This window comes from Hyla sarda, chromosome 9, assembly GCF_029499605.1.
Source record: "Hyla sarda isolate aHylSar1 chromosome 9, aHylSar1.hap1, whole genome shotgun sequence".
NCBI lineage: Eukaryota > Metazoa > Chordata > Amphibia > Anura > Hylidae > Hyla > Hyla sarda.
The window spans coordinates 51,221,718-51,237,844 of NC_079197.1; the positions used below are offsets into that span (position 1 = coordinate 51,221,718).

A 16,127-nucleotide genomic window follows, 5' to 3' on the forward strand; every position below is an offset into this window, starting at 1 on the left:
AGTAGTGCCGTGGCTGGCGGTGGGCTCCGGGTATTGTAGCTCCAGCGCTTCTGCTCAGAGCGCGTGGCTTCAAGGAGCGCGTATGTGACTGGCAACTGACCGGGTAGGACACCAATGGTTGTGGGGCTCACAGAGGGCTTGTGTGAATGGTCTCAATGGTCATATTTGGGGGGCTGGACGCGTTTCAAGACTATACTCAGTCTTTTCCTCAGCAGCAGTATAAATTATAACTATATATAGTTTATACTGCTGCTGAGGAAAAGACTGAGTATAGTCTTGAAACGTGTCCAGCCCCCCAAATATGACCATTGAGACCATTCACACAAGCCCTCTGTGAGCCCCACAACCATTGGTGTCCTACCCGGTCAGTTGCCAGTCACGTACGCGCTCCTTGAAGCCACGAGGACGCGGTCGCTACTCTGAGCAGAAGCGCTGGAGCTACAATACCCGGAGCCCACCGCCAGCCACGGCACTACTATCATAGGAGACGGCAGAGTCTCTCAGCAGTGTCCTCTCCCGCAGTGAGAGATTCAACGGTGTTTGTTCTAGCCAAGTATACAGGAGAGAGTGCAGGAGGGATCGCAGTGTCCCCAACTATCCCCAAGAGCCGCAGGAGGGATCGCAGCATCCCCAAAGAGCAACAGCATCCTGACAAGCATTGGTCTCGGGGTGGTAAGCATAACTGTTTCATTCTACCGCTCATAACTGTATCTATTAACTGCTAAACTACTTATACTGTTGCTACTAACTGTTACAATTGCCGGCAACTATTTTTGCAACTCTGTTACCAAGTGATATATATCTATAACAGCGCTGCAGGACATTGATGTGCTTTAATGAACTGGATACTGACCTATTAAGCTATTCACCAAAAGACTTATCAGATTGTGGACAAATTGCTATACATGATAGTTCCATTGGTTACTATTAGTTACCAATACATAAAGAGGTCCAAACTCTAAAGAGGACTATCTGTTTAACTTGAAACCTTTACAGTTATTTTGAAACAATTGATTGGTCTCAATAGGATTATCATGTTTTATTAACATTTTATATGTATGTATAGTATTATAATATTTTATATTTATTTTATCTTATACTATATAATTATTTGTAGGGAGTGCCGTGGCTTTACAAGGGCCCTCTGGATCACGGTACTTACCACGTCTCGTAATTGAAGTAAATTGATTATTATAATAAATTAATAAATATTAATATTTAACATAAGAAGCCAGTTGTGTCCACACATCCTTTACCCTATGCCCCAATTCTCTTGTGCTAAAAGGAAATAGCCATTTCACAAAAAGATAGACACAGTGTTATGGTAATCTCACAAGATAGAATTTCAATATATATAAAAAAAAGAGGAACAGACAAAAGCGCAAACATGCGCCGTCACTCTGGGTTGCGATTGGTAGGTCGTAACAATGATAAGGTTCTGCTAACCTGGCAGTGTTATGCTAAGAGCACAATGCCTTGAAGAGCTTTAGGTGCCCACACCGTGGGTAAATGGCTGGGTGCTGCCTGGATCTGGCCCATCTTCGGGATATCCTCTAGACGGTCTGGAATAGCTTGCAATATCCTGTGCATGCAGGGAAAGGAAAAAGGATCCTGGCGCTCACCCGGAAGAATGAGTAGAATAAACCAGTACGGACAGGTAAAATAATAAGTAAGGTTCTTTTATTTCAATGCTGTGGACTATGTGTTTCAAGGGGTGGGACCCCCTCTTCTTCGTCAGGTCCAACGAAGAGGGGGTCCCACCCCTTGAAACACGTAGTCCACAGCACTTGAAATAAAACAATCTCACAACATAGCCATTTAGCCCCAAGACAAATACAGATCCTTCCTAAGCATGTCCATTACAATCTGCCAGGTACATATTAAAATCAACTTATGGTGGATAACCCCTTTAAGTGCTATGTTCCAGAATACAGAAGTGCCGCTTCTGCATTTGACACTTAATAGAAGACCCCAAAACATTAATAACTCATGTTTATCTAGGACTTGGAGGCATGCAGAGAAAACTATTTGTATCTTCTCTGTTATCTGTGATCAGTATATTGGGACAGCAGTAAAAACACATAAATAATGTATTCCCAACTAACCTGCACCTCCTTAGCAAAATAATAAGTAAAGTAAATTGTAAAAGAAAAGACAAAAGTAACAGAAGTATTTAAAAAAATAAAATAAAAAAAACTTTTACCTAATCCTCTCCGAACTCACACGCAGAAATGTTATGCATGGGAGTCAGGTCAGGTGTCAGGGCTTAGTCATTAGCCCAAATGGATTCAGCCAGTTTTTGGTTTTGGAGTTTTGTTGTTTTCCTCTTTGCCTTCTCCATTTTTTGCAGAACCATTTGTACTTTTTAATGGTATCCTTTATTTTGCCATTTTGCAAATTTAGTTTTTTTTTGTTTTGACACCATTTACTAAAACTCCATTGCCCATCAAGGAATTGTTTAAGCTCCCACCAAAATCCATACCATGTCATGCATTTAAGTTTAGTTTCTTCTTTGTGTGTTTCTTTCAGAGTAATTTAAGTGAAACTATAGTTTTTTTCCTCCAACTTTAAATTCCTGTATGTAATGGACTGTGAATACCCATCAGTGTATAAATGTTTCCAGTCTATTGAAAATCTCATTGAAAACTAATATACATGTTAATAACAAACATAGGGATACAGTTTATGTATCTGGCTTATTCTTTTCCAGATCCCAAATGCCCTGGAAATGTGGATTTACAGACTAGTGACTGGGACGTTAAAACTATTACTAGTGCTTTAAAGTTCTACCTCAGGTATCTATGAATAATATTAAGATGTATGACAGTCCAGTATATTTTTATATTTTACAGTTATTGGTCCCACCTAAAGGTTAACTCTTTTTTGATGGACCACCTATGGAGCACTATTGTTAGACAGTGTCTCTAAAAGGGCTACTCCGGTGGGAAAAGAAATGTTTTAAATTAAATGGTTCCAGAAAGTTAAACAGATTTGTAGATTACTTCTATTGAATAACCTTTATCCTTCCAGTACTACAGGGGAAGTTGTGTAGTTGTTTACAGTCTGACCATGGTGCTCTCTGCTGACACCTCTGTCCATGTCAGGAACTGTCCAGAGTAGGAGCAAATCCCCATAGCAAACCTATCCTGCTCCGGACAGTTCCTGACATGGACAGAGGTGGCAGCAGAGAGCACTGTGGTCAGACAGAAAAGAACAACTCAACTTCATGTGGAGCATACAGCAGCTGGTAAGTACTGGAAGGATTACAATTTTTAAATAGTATAAAAATTATAAGTACTATACTAACCTGTTTAACTTTCTGGTACCAGCTGATTTGAAAAAAAAAATGTTTTCCACTGGAGTACCCCTTTAAACTATAAGAGCTCTCCATCTCTGCAGACATTCCAATTGTTTTCAATGGGATTCTGCTCCTCTCTGCATACTGTGGTATCACCGCAGCAGAATTCTGCCAGCAGGATGGATATCTTTGGGTGGAATTCTGCTGGACTGCATTGCTGCAGTGCCCACAGTATCCAGCAGTGCTCCTATCCAGCTGTGCTACAAATGACTGCTTATGCCTGTCATCTTTTAATATGGTCTCTATGTTTTCTAATGTTTGTATTTTTTTTATCATTTTTATCACATGTATTTCCTGTTTGACTTACCTGATTTCACCTTGATCCCTCCTAGTGTATTTAATTGTAGATGTCCAATAAATGATCAGGGGCGGGAAGAATGATCAAAACCTGTGTTGAGGAAGAATGGTGCAGTTGCCCATAGCAACCAATCAGATCTCTTCATTCATTTTTCAGAGGCATTTTTAAAAATGAAAGAAGCAATCTGATTAGTTACTATGGGCAACTGCACCATTCTTCCTCAACACAGAGTTTGATACATTTCATCCAATGTGTTAGGATGACTAAGGCTGCTAAGATCTCGTGGAAGACTACTCTTTTTCTGTGACATAATTTTATATATCCTGCACTTATCTAATAAATGCAGAGATTTAACTCTTCCTGCTGGGAACAATCTGTTATTCTAGTAAGATATAGATCAAGTAAGTTCTAATATGGATCTAGTATGAATATGGCCATGGGTGAGGTCCAGATATCACCAGTTTCTGGCTGGTGAGGCCCCAGAATGGAAAAGATTAGGAGTTGCGTTAATGCACAAAGTTTACATAATCTAAACTACTTGTAACTTTAGTGCGCATAGTGCAACATCTTGGAATAATAAACTTTCTTTAGTTTTTACTAAGCCTTTTTTTTTCTTGCAGGAATCTCTCTGAGCCAATTATGACTTACAAGCTGCATCGAGATCTTGTATCCGCTGCAAGTAAGAGCTTTCAGAAGGCTTAACTGTTTAATGTATCAAACAGAAAATATATTATCTGGTAATTTAATTTGGTTGGATGTAAGCTTGATATATGTTGAATAAGTATAACTTTCTTTTATGCAGATTTAGTATACTTTATTCAAGGGATTTTGACTGTTAACAATGCCCTAAAGCATAAAGTGGCCAATGCAGAGATACTAAAAAGGTCTTGTAGCCAAATTGGTGGTATTAGCAAGAATGTAGTTTTGTTTGGAGATTGTACGATTTTCAATAATTTGCAAGAGCCAAGTGTAATGATGAAGCATATGATGCGTCCAGGAGCAGAAGTGAAGAGTATGTGCTCTGACCACAAGAGCATTGACGCACAATGTTCTCTGGCCCGGAGAATGTAGAAGCCAGTGAAGGGCCAAGGGGGGAGTGTGTGGTAAAACTTTAAGCAGTTTATGCCATGTATGCTAAGTTATCTCCTGTTTTGATTTAGGTGGGCCTCAAAATCTTCAGATTAATTTTATTTGTGAATTAGATAGATTTTAAAGGGGTACTCCGCTCTCCAGCGTCCGGAACATTTAGTTCCGAATGCTGGGTGGGGCCTTCTGTGGTAAACCCGCCCCTTGTGACATCACACCCCGCCCCCATGACATTATGCCCCACCCCCTCAATACAAGTCTATGGAAAGGGGGGGAGCGTGACGGCCGTCATGCCCCCTTCCCATAGACTTGCATTGAGGGGTCGGGACGTGATGTCACGGTGCAGGGTGTGATGTCACGAGGGGGTGGGGCGACCATGGAAGCCAGCACCTAGTGCTCGGAATTAAATGTTCCAGATGCTGGGGAGCAGCGTACCCCTTTAAGAGTTATGAAAATAAAGGAGGTGCCTGGCCTCTTTATTTAAATCGTCACTGTCATTTAAAATAACTTTTCATATGTCATAGAGAAATATCAAAGTTTGAGAGCTGGAAGAAGTGCATGCTAAGTATGTTCTCTCCTAGTTCTGTACCACAAGACCGTCACATAATGCAAGTGTATGGGACTGTCTTGGTATGAAGAGTATGGGGAGAGAAGCATTCATCCCTTCTTTTCCCACTTACTACCCAGACCTCAACTAATCAATACTTTTGACATGAAAAAACTGATTTATACTGATTGAACATATACCATAATTTTGCTCTTTTGGCACTTGCTAAATGCATGAGACATGTGGACTCACAATGTATAGCTCTGACTAGTATAAAGACAGATAACTAAACTGTTCCATATCATATTATTAGTAAAATTGTGAATTAATTTATTTTTAGACATCATATTTATAATTTTTTACTTCAATGCATATGTTGTACAAAAAATGTATAATTTCTTCTTCAAACAGAATCTGAGAATTTGGATTACAGACTGGGAGCTATTCATTGCTTGGTGTATAGACTCCAGGACAATCACCGGGAAATGCTGGAGCTTATTATACGACACCTATCCAGGTAACCAGAAAACATAATTAGGTACAGTATATGGCTGGAGATTAGTATTCATATATTATTGTCACATTGAAGGAAGCCTTTAAGGGTCTATTCATATGTACAGTATTGTGCGCAGATTTGATGAGCAGGATTTCAAGCTGTGTTCAGTCATTCAGTTTACAATCAAATCTGCGCAGAATACTGTACGTGTAAATAGACCATAAAGAGGTATTCCTAAATTAAGCTTTTGGGGTAACTTTCATATACAGAGAGCCATGTGTAAGCATGGCCATTTCTCTAATGTGAACAAGACAAAAAAGAAAAAAGACCGAAAACGGCGCCTTGCGTATTACCCTTGGTAATGTGAGGAGTAGGCTAAGGTGGAGAGTCCACCGCTCTTATAGATGGATGCTCACCAGAGAGAAATAAATGGAGCGCATATCACCCCATACGGGGTACTCACTGATGTCCAGATGACTGCTATGCCGGAGGTCGCAGGAAGCAAGATGGCACTTGTCCTGAAGGAGACGTCTTAGGAAGAAGCAAAAAGACCTATGGATTCCAGGCGCTGTCAACTTGGTTCTCAGTGAAAATGAAGGCCAATATACTACAGGTTTTAATAAACACAGTAGTTTTATTGATATAAACATAAAAAAAAAGTGATGACGCGTTTCGAGGGGAGACCCCTCTTCCTCAGATCGGGTGTACAGACACAATAACCAATGTGTGTTTTATATGCACCAAATTGTGCCAAACAATAGAGAAGGGGGCGTGGCCTAATTATGGTCCGTCACAGGTATAAAAATAAACAAAACAGTACAAGGTAAATAGAATAGTACTTGCATTAAACTTAAACAAAAGAGTACAACAAAGCATTAAAAGGTAAAAACATTTGTCCATAGCCAGGTACAAGATTATTTTGACAAGGAGGCAAAGCACTTTAGACAGTAGTATCGGACCGGACTTAGTGTCTGCACGCGTCGTTAAGGACGCGTTGTTGTGCAAGGCAGAGCGGCCGGCCTATGGTGAGAGCGCATGATCCGGCGTCTCTATAAACGCGTAACCAAGCTTACAGGCGGTGACAATGAAGAGACAGGAGGCGTGTCCATACAGCGTTGCAGTGTTAGGAGTACCATAGACTACAGCGCATGCACTAGTGTCTCTAAGGACGCATAAACAGCCAAGGGGGCAGCGTCAGGAAGCGTAACTCCATAGCGCTGCCATGCTGGGGAAAACAGGCACTTGGGCGCATGCGCTGGCGTTGCTAAGAACACGTCGCCAAGGAGATAACCAATAGGAGAAACAGGGGCCTGTTTAGCTCACGAGTGGTAACAGGAATACTATTGATAATAATAAGATCAAGTTTATAAATAGATGGACGGTGCATACGCACAGCACATAAAAATATATAAGCTGAAACTAGAACCGAGCATAAAATATAAAAAGTGGTGTATGTGAAACAGGTAGCAGCTTTTCACAGAAAATGCTCATGATGGGGTCCTCAAAAATATAAATAATTAATTAAATGAATTAAAAAAAATATAATAAAATAATATAAACACCCGCATTGTCTGTCTAATCCATTGTGTGCAAGAATTTGCTAACCCACAGAGATAATATAATATAGATGTATTAAATAAATATTAATAATAATAAACATTAAATATGCAAGGACCAAGGATAAATATATATATATATACCGTATATAAATACATATAATAAAATAGATATATAAATATATAAACACATAGGTGTATGTATAAAAAACCCGCAGTTAAAAAAAGGGGAACCCGGTGCTAAAAATTGCACTCGATCATCTCATTAAGTCCAGCTGGTACTAGTGTCCGAAGTATATAAATCCAAAAATTCTCTCTTTTTCGAAGCGTGGAAAATCTTTGGTGATCCTCCTTTGGTATCATTTCAATGGGGGTTAGACGTATACATTAAAAATTTTGGTTGTGGTGTTCAGTGAGATGCTGCGAGACACTGGAGCAGGAAGCCATTATTAGTATTGCTCCTATGCTTATTTATCCTTTCTCTCAGGCATCTGGTCGTGCGGCCTACGTATTGGAGTCCACATGGACATTCCAAGAGATATATGTCATAATTGGAGGAGCAGTTGATGAAAGATTTAATATTACCGTATATGCCGGCGTATAAGACGACTGGGCGTATAAGACGACCCCCAACTTTTACAGTTAAAATATAGAGTTTGGGATTTACTTGCCGTATAAGACTAGCCCTCCTACCGCTATGTACAGTACCTTATAGTTCCCCTACATTAGGTCGGCAGCATGTTCCCCTACATTAGGTCGGCAGCATGTTCCCCCACATTAGGTCGGCAGCATGTTCCCCCACATTAGGTCAGCAGCTCCCCCACATTAGGTCGGCAGCTCCCCCACATTAGGTTGGCAGCTCCCCCACATTAGGTCGGCAGCTCCCCCACATTAGGTCGGCAGCTCCCCCACATTAGCTCGGCAGCTCCCCCACATTAGCTCGGCAGCTCCCCCCCCCCACACAATAGTAGGCAGCTCCCTCCCACAATAGTAGGCAGCTCCCTCCCACAATAGTAGGCAGCTCCCTCCCACAATAGTAGGCAGCTCCCCCCCCGACAATCGTAGGCAGCTCCCCTCCCCCAAAATAGTAGGCAGTTCCCCCACAATAGTAGGCAGCTCCCTCCCCCACAATAGTAGGCAGCTCCCCCCACATTAGTAGGCAGTTCCCCCACAAAAGTAGGCAGCTCCCTCCCCCACAATAGTAGGCAGCTCCCCCCACATTAGTAGGCAGTTCCCCCACAATAGTAGGCAGCTCCCTCCCCCACAATAGTAGGCAGCTCCCTCCCCCACAATAGTAGGCAGCTCCCTCCCCGACAATAGTAGGCAGCTCCCTCCCCCACAATAGTAGGCAGCTCCCCCCACAGACATACAACTTCCAGCCATATAGAGTGTATGGCTGGAGGCTGTATGTCTGTGTACTGCCCCCCACAGTGTTCCGGTCACCGCTCCTCCGGCCCGGGGTCACAATCTACTGCTATGGCCTATGGACCATAGCAGCAGTCCTGGGACCGGAGGAGCGGTGATCATAACACTGTAGATGACGCGCCGCCGGTCACTCACCAGGCCCCGGCCGCGCTCGTCCCCCTCCGGGCCTCCTGCGCCTCTATGGTTATACGCACGGGACGTCACTGATGCTGGAGAAGGACCGGAGGAAGACCGCAGGAGGACCGGAGGAGGACGCGCGGCGGGCTGGGAATGGTAAGTGACCTGCGGACATCCTTATGTCCCGAAAAGATTTTTCGGGACACAGGGATGTCCGGCATAGGAATACTTACGATTATCGTGCCGGCTCCTGTGTGCGGCTGCAGGCGGGGGCCGACCAGAGCATGTAAAAACTAATTCATGTATACTAAAAACCAGGGTGCCTCCAGCTGTTGTGAAACTACAACTACCAACATGCCCGGACAGCCTTTGCCGGTCCGGGCATGCTGGGAGTTGTAGTTTCACAACAGCTGGAGGCACCCTGGTTTTTAAGTATACAGTTATTAGTTTGTACATGCTCTGGCCGGCCCCCGCCTGCAGCCGCACACAGGAGCCGGCACGATAATCGTAAGTATTCCTATGCCGGACCCCAATACCCGGCGTATAAGACGACCCCCGACTTTTCAGAAGAAAATTCGGGGTTAAAAAGTCGTCTTATACGCTGGGATATACGGTATATGTTTCCCCTGTGTTTTTGCATAAGAATAGTTTACATTTGTTGGAAATTATAGAGCAACATTTACATCTCGCAGAGGAAAATTTATAGGAACCCGTGGAGGATAAAAAAGTGGCTTTTTTTATTGTTTTGGAAGATTTTATCTTACTTGGGGCAATAATTTAGCGAAGTGTTTTTCCTCTCCGAAACGTGATTGCCGGTCTCAAGGGGAGAATGTCCCGTAGATATGGGTCGGTTCGGAGAATAGTCCAGTGTTTTTGTAAGACATTCTTAATGGATCTATGTTCTCTAGTGAAGGTTGTAATGAAATTGAGAGACCATTTTCCATTCGAAGTTTCATTGTTTCTATCACTTTTTTTCTTCAAACAATCTGTTTGTGAGAGTTTGCTGGCTCTTTCATAGGCTGAGTCTATTAGTGCCTTAGGGTATTTTTTGGCCTTAAATCTGGTTTTCAGGACCTTGCTTTGTTCAATGAAGTCACTGGAAGTAGTACAATTATGTCTTATGTGTTTAAATTGCCCAAAAGGGACGTTGGTGAGCCATTTTTTGTAATGGGCACTAGAAAAATCCCAAAAACTATTACTGTCCACTTTAAAAAAAAAAATTGTATTAAGATGGCCCTTCTCGTCCACAAATACAACCACATCTAAGAATTCAGCATTATTGGTAAAAACAGATTGGGTAAACTGGAGACCAAACAAATTACTTAGAGTTAATAGAGTTTAAAAATTAATCTAAAAGATCCTGTGGTCCTTTCCAGATAAAAAAATGCAATGTTTGAATAAAACATGAGGATAAATGAAATTTTCTTCAAAAAGACCAACGAATAAGTTAGCAAAACTGGGCGCTACTTTCGAACCCATAGCAGTCCCGGTGTGTTGGGTATAGATTTGGCCCTGAAAATCAAAATAATTGTGAGTTAAAATATATCTTAGACCTTTAAGAATGAAGTCACATTGAATCTGAGGCATATTAGGGTCTTTACGTAAAAAATGTGCCACGGCTTCTATCCCTTGGTCGTGGTTAATTACCATGTAGAGAGAAGTGATGTCCATAGTCACTAAAAGGCACTCAGGTGACCAATTGGCATTGAGGATGGAAGAAACAAATTCTGTAGTATCTTTTAGGTGGGATTTTAGACTGAAGACATATTTTTGTAATAATCTATCCAAATAGTGGGATAGATTAGCAGATACTGAGTCAATGCCTGACACAATCGGGTGCCCTGGAGGTTTTTCTAGGTTCTTGTGTACCTTCGGTAAAAAGTAAAAGATTGGAAGGGATGGTTCCGTGACTAAAATGTAGTTGTGTTCTTTTTTATTTAACACTCCCCTTGTGAGGCCCTCTGTTGTTAGGGATTTAAGTTCTTGCATATAACGAGCGGCGGGATTATATGTCAGTTTACTATAAAAATGAGTATCTGAGAGAAGGCGGTTAGCTTCATCTATGTAGTCCCTTAGGTTCAGAAAAACGATTCCTCCCCCTTTATCAGCCGCACGGAATACTATGTCCTGGTTGGTAGCTAGAGTTTTCATAGCTTCTGTCTCTTTTCTCGTGAGATTTTTTTGGTGATAGTGATGGACATGTTTAGATTTAGTGAGCTCCTCCAGATCCTGTGCCACAAGGTTGGAGAAAGTCTCAACAAAGTTACCTTTACAATGTAATGGGTAAAAGTTAGATGGTGGTTTTAGATCTGTGTGTAGAACAGGGGGAGAGTGTATGACCGCATCTTCTGATCCATGTTTGGGCCTCTCTCCCTCTAAGTCCTTCATATTGAAAAATCTCTTTAGCGTAAGTTTTTTGATATATCTATTGAGATCTAGGAAAAGATTTAGGCCACGCCCCCTTCTCTATTGTTTGGCACCATTTGGTGCATATAAAACACACATTGGTTATTGTGTCTGTACACACGATCTGAGGAAGAGGGGTCTCCCCTTGAAACGCGCCATCACTGTTTTTTATGTTTATATCAATAAAACTACTGTGTTTATTAAAACCTTTAGTATATTGGCCTTCATTTTCACTGAGAACCAAGTTGACAGCGCCTGGAATCCATAGGTCTTTTTGCTTCTTCCTAAGATTTCTCTAATGTGTGATGTAAGTATGATTTGTGATAAAAGTGTCCAATGACTATCTCTTTGAACCATGAACTTGTCCAGTGCATTTTTCTCTAATTTGTGATGTAAGTATGATTTGTGATAAAAGTGTCCAGTGACTAGCTCTTTGAACCCATGGACTTGTGCAGTGCATTTAGGAGGTGAAAATCTCCAGTTTTTTGACTGTACACCTGTATTGCCTCTTTTGAATACTATTGATAAATAGAATTGCTTTTGTGAAGGCTGTCTGCACTACCTTATTAAAGGGTATATACAGTGGGCAAAAAAGTATTTAGTCAGCCACCAATTGTGCAAGTTCTCCCACTTAAAAAGACGAGAGAGGCCTGTCATTTTCATCATATCTATACCCCAACTATAAGAGACTTAATGAGAAAAAAAATCCATAAAATCACATTGTTTGATTTAAAAAAAATGTATTTGCACATTATGGTGGAAAATAAGTTTTTGGTCTCCTACAAACAAGCAAGATTTCCTGCTCTCACAGACCTGTAACTTCTTCTTTAAGAGTCTCCCATGTCCTCCACTTGTTACCTATATTAATGGCACCTGTTTGAACTGTTATCAGTATAAAAGACACATCTCCACAACCTCAAACAGTCACACTACAAACTCCACAATGGCCAAGACCAAAGAGCTGTCGGAGGACACCAGAAACAAAATTGTAGACCTGCACCAGGCTGGGAAGACTGAATCTGCAAGCAGCTTGGTGTGAAGAAATCAACTGTGGGAGAAATTATTAGAAAATGGAAGACATACAAGACCACTGATAATCTCCCTTGATCTGGTGCTCCTCGCAAGATCTCACACTGTGGTGTCAAAATGATCACAAGAACAGTGAGCAAAAATCCCAGAACCACACGGAGGGACCTAGTGAACGACCTGCAGAGAGCTGGGATCAAATTAACAAAGGCTAACATCAGTAACACTCTATGCCGCCAGGGACTCAAATCCTGCACTGCCAGACATGTCCCCCGGCCAGTACATGTTCGGGCCCATCTGAAGTTTGCTAGATAGCATTTGGATGATCCAGAAGAGGATTGGGAGAAAGTCAAATGGTCAGATGAAACCAAAGTAGAAGACTATATGGTAAGAACTCAACTCATGGTGTTTGGAAGAGAAAGAATGCTGAGTTGCATCCAAAGAACACCAAGCCTACTGTGAAGCATGGGGGTGGAAACATCATGCTTTGGGGCTGTTTTTCAGCAAAGGGACCAGAACTATTGATCCGTATAAAGGAAAGAATGAATGGGGCCATGTATCGTGAGATTTTGAGTGAAAACCTCCTTCCATCAACAAGGGCATTGAAGATGAAATGTGGCTGGGTCTTTCAGCATGACAATGATCCCAAACACACCGCCCGGGCAACGAAGGAGGGACTTCGTAAGGAGCATTTCAAGGTCCGGGAGTGGCCTAGCCAGTCTCCAGATCTCAACCCCATAGAAAACCTTTGGAGGAAGTTGAAAGTCTGTGTTGCCCAGCGACAGCCCTAAAACATCACTGCTATGGAGGAGATCTGCATAGAGGAATGTGCCAAGATACCAGCAACAGTGTGTGAAAACCTTGTGAAGACTTACGGAAAACATTTGACAAAGTATTGTGTTTAACTTTTGTTGTTGACCAAATACTTATTTTCCACCACAATTTGCAAAGAAATTCTTAAAAAATCGGACAATATGATTTTATGGATTTTTTTTCTCATTATGTCTCTTATAGTTGAGGTATACATATGATGAAAATGACAGGCCTCTCTCATCTTTTTAAAGGAAAACTGTCAGCTTGCTCCCCCCGCACTAACCAGCGCTACGCTGATCAGTTTGATGCTTACGGTGCCCGATTTTGCCCGGCCGTTCTGCCGATATCTTCGTTTTTCCCTATATGCAAATGAAGTGCTAACTCTGACGTCACTGCCGCCGGCCGCAGCGTCGCCCAGCTCATCAATATTCCTCCCCTCCCTCTGCCTCTCCCTCTTCTCCCCACTCTGTAATGAAAAGTGAGAAGTGGAGGGAGGGGAGGAATATTGATGAGCTGGGCGGCGCTGCGGCTAGTGCGTTATCCCAAGTATCTAGTTGGATATACAGGGTTGTATTGTGCTCACCTGGGGGCAAAGTATATGCGCATATGACCCAACGAAGTGGATATGGATGTCTGGTGGATTCCTGGGAGTGCTAAAAAGCCATATGGATGTGGAGACAGGCCACGGTCTGTCCAACAGTAGTATAGCGAGAGTGCAGAAAATTATCCCCCTTTAGGCACTACTTCTCTGATGGAATCACACGAAGAATAATTCAGGATAAATAAGATTTTTTTATTTTACCAATGACGCATTTCGAGTATACACCCTTCCTCAGATTGGCATGACATAAGACTGTTTGAGAGGGATATATATACACTGAAAAAAATTTGGTGGGTAAAATTTGCATAAGTTACAAAACAATGCAAAGCAATAAAATAGTAGTGGATTCTACTATAGCGAAAGACTTAAAAATAGAATAGAAATAAAAAAATGAAAAGAGGAAAATAATTCCAAAACTAGGAAAGTCTATCTCCGGAGTAAGTAACGGAGTCGAGGCTTGAACCGCATATAGGTGTTCGGGTGATTGACATCTGGATCCTGTGGTGGATGAAAGTGAAGCTTGTGGGACACAGCTTTCCGAGATGCAGACATAAATGATAAGCGGAGAGAAAAGGTATTAACATGACTGTATAGGGTTTTTGACCATAAATCTGCACATACCTTTCACTAATAAACTGACTCCTCTAGCGCTGAGGTATCAGAGTTTACGTTTTGGAGCCCACCGGGTGTTCCATTCAGCTGCTAGATCCCAGCCCAGCACTGTAATCCCCACCTCTCTCTATAATCTTGTAGCTGTTGGGAACGCCCAGTGGGCTCCAAACCCTTATTTGCATTTGTTTTTAAACTCTGATATCTTTTGCTGGAGGGGTGAATTAACTAATGTATGAATGGATTCAGGGTCAATGGGGGAGATTTATCAAAACCTCTCCAGAGGAAAAGTTGCTGAGTTACCTATAGCAACCAATCAGATCACTTCTTACATTTTAGAAAATGCCTCTGAAAATGAAAGAAGCAATCTGATTGGTTGCTATGGGCAACTCAGCAACTTTTCCTCTGGGCAGGTTTTGATAAATCTCCCCCAATATCCTTACTTTAAACCATAAAAACCTGCTGACAGGTCTGCTATAGTTCAATTTTCTAATACATAACCACAGTTTCCCTAAAATTCCCTTTTCAGTAAAGTAGACTGAAATCAAGAACAACATATTTCATATGCAATATATTTATTAAAGTACAACACTATATTCGTGTAGCGACTGGTACGGGCCAGTAGTATTTACATTGACAAAGAAGGATAGTATAAATTGGATCATAGATGAATACGGGGTGACTGGTATATCCCTATCTAGTGGCCCTACCTATCTAGTGGCCCTACCCGATACTGCAGGTCCCCTGTCCTAATGACCTGGGCCTGCACTGGAACCTCCTAGTGACCCTAGGCTACAGAGGGGACAACCAAGCAATAATACTGTGTCGCCAAGGAGCGGTTGAGCATGGCCATTGGCCCATGAGATCCAATATACAGTATAGTATATTATGTATAATGCACTGATACTATTTCAAGAATAGACATACATGTGGTACATACAATACAATACAATATCAAAACCCGAGGGTGGTAACCAGGGGTATATAAATGTATTCCCGTTTCAGACCCACAGTTGTATGTGTTGCATAGTTAGAGGTATACATATGCATTTAACGGAGATTGCATTAATCCAACGCGTTTCGCTAATCCATGTGGCTACAGATAGCTCCTCAGGGATTATAGTAGAGAATACTGCAGAAATAGGGTCATGAGAGACCGTACATAAGGTAGCAATGCATTATCACATGTAAATGGAGAAGCGTACAGTAGATATACTTATATGGTGGTATAGTGAAAGTGACACACTGATCTGGACAGCTGCGTGCAGGTAACAATCTTAGGTCCGGGTGCTTGATAACACCTGTTTATATGATGAAAGGAGTCCCCACTCCGACGTAGACAAAGTAGAATAGGTCTTTTGTATAGGTGTACCCGGTGGACAAAGATGTAGGAGATGATCGTCATTCGGGAGCAACCAGGTCTGATGGTGGGATCATAAAAGTACGTGATACAGTCCGGTCTGGGGGTCCCAAGGGGGAAGCTCGGGAGGGAGGGTAATGTCCAAATTTTGTTATCCCAGAGCTAGAGGATGGGTCGGATATGGGGATCCCGGCAGGGAGGCCCTGGAGGGGTGAGTGAGTCCTGGTCCCTCGGCGTCCGGGTGAAGCAGCTGTCCGCAGTAAAGTAGACTGCACAAATAATATATAATTTTCTGTGCCATAGAAATAAACATAAAAAGGTCACAGGCTGAATGCAAATGTGATTCCCCTAGAAGAACACTGCATGCATGATGCAAATTAGAGTCTTCTGAATGTAATGTGCCCTTTTCTAGGACAAGGAACACATTAA

At 42.0% G+C, this 16,127-nt stretch overlaps 1 protein-coding gene across 4 annotated transcripts in view; it reads left to right on the forward strand.

The window, feature by feature from the left end:
* Positions 1–16,127, forward strand: part of OPHN1 (oligophrenin 1) — a 188,716-nt gene that overhangs the window by 141,611 nt on the left and 30,978 nt on the right. For all 4 annotated transcript variants that reach the window (XM_056541037.1, XM_056541038.1, XM_056541039.1 and 1 more), the window contains 3 exons: positions 2,711–2,795; positions 4,277–4,335; positions 5,701–5,806. In XM_056541037.1, coding sequence (XP_056397012.1) covers positions 2,711–2,795; positions 4,277–4,335; positions 5,701–5,806 — 250 coding nt within the window. The remainder of the gene's footprint in view (positions 1–2,710; positions 2,796–4,276; positions 4,336–5,700; positions 5,807–16,127) is intronic.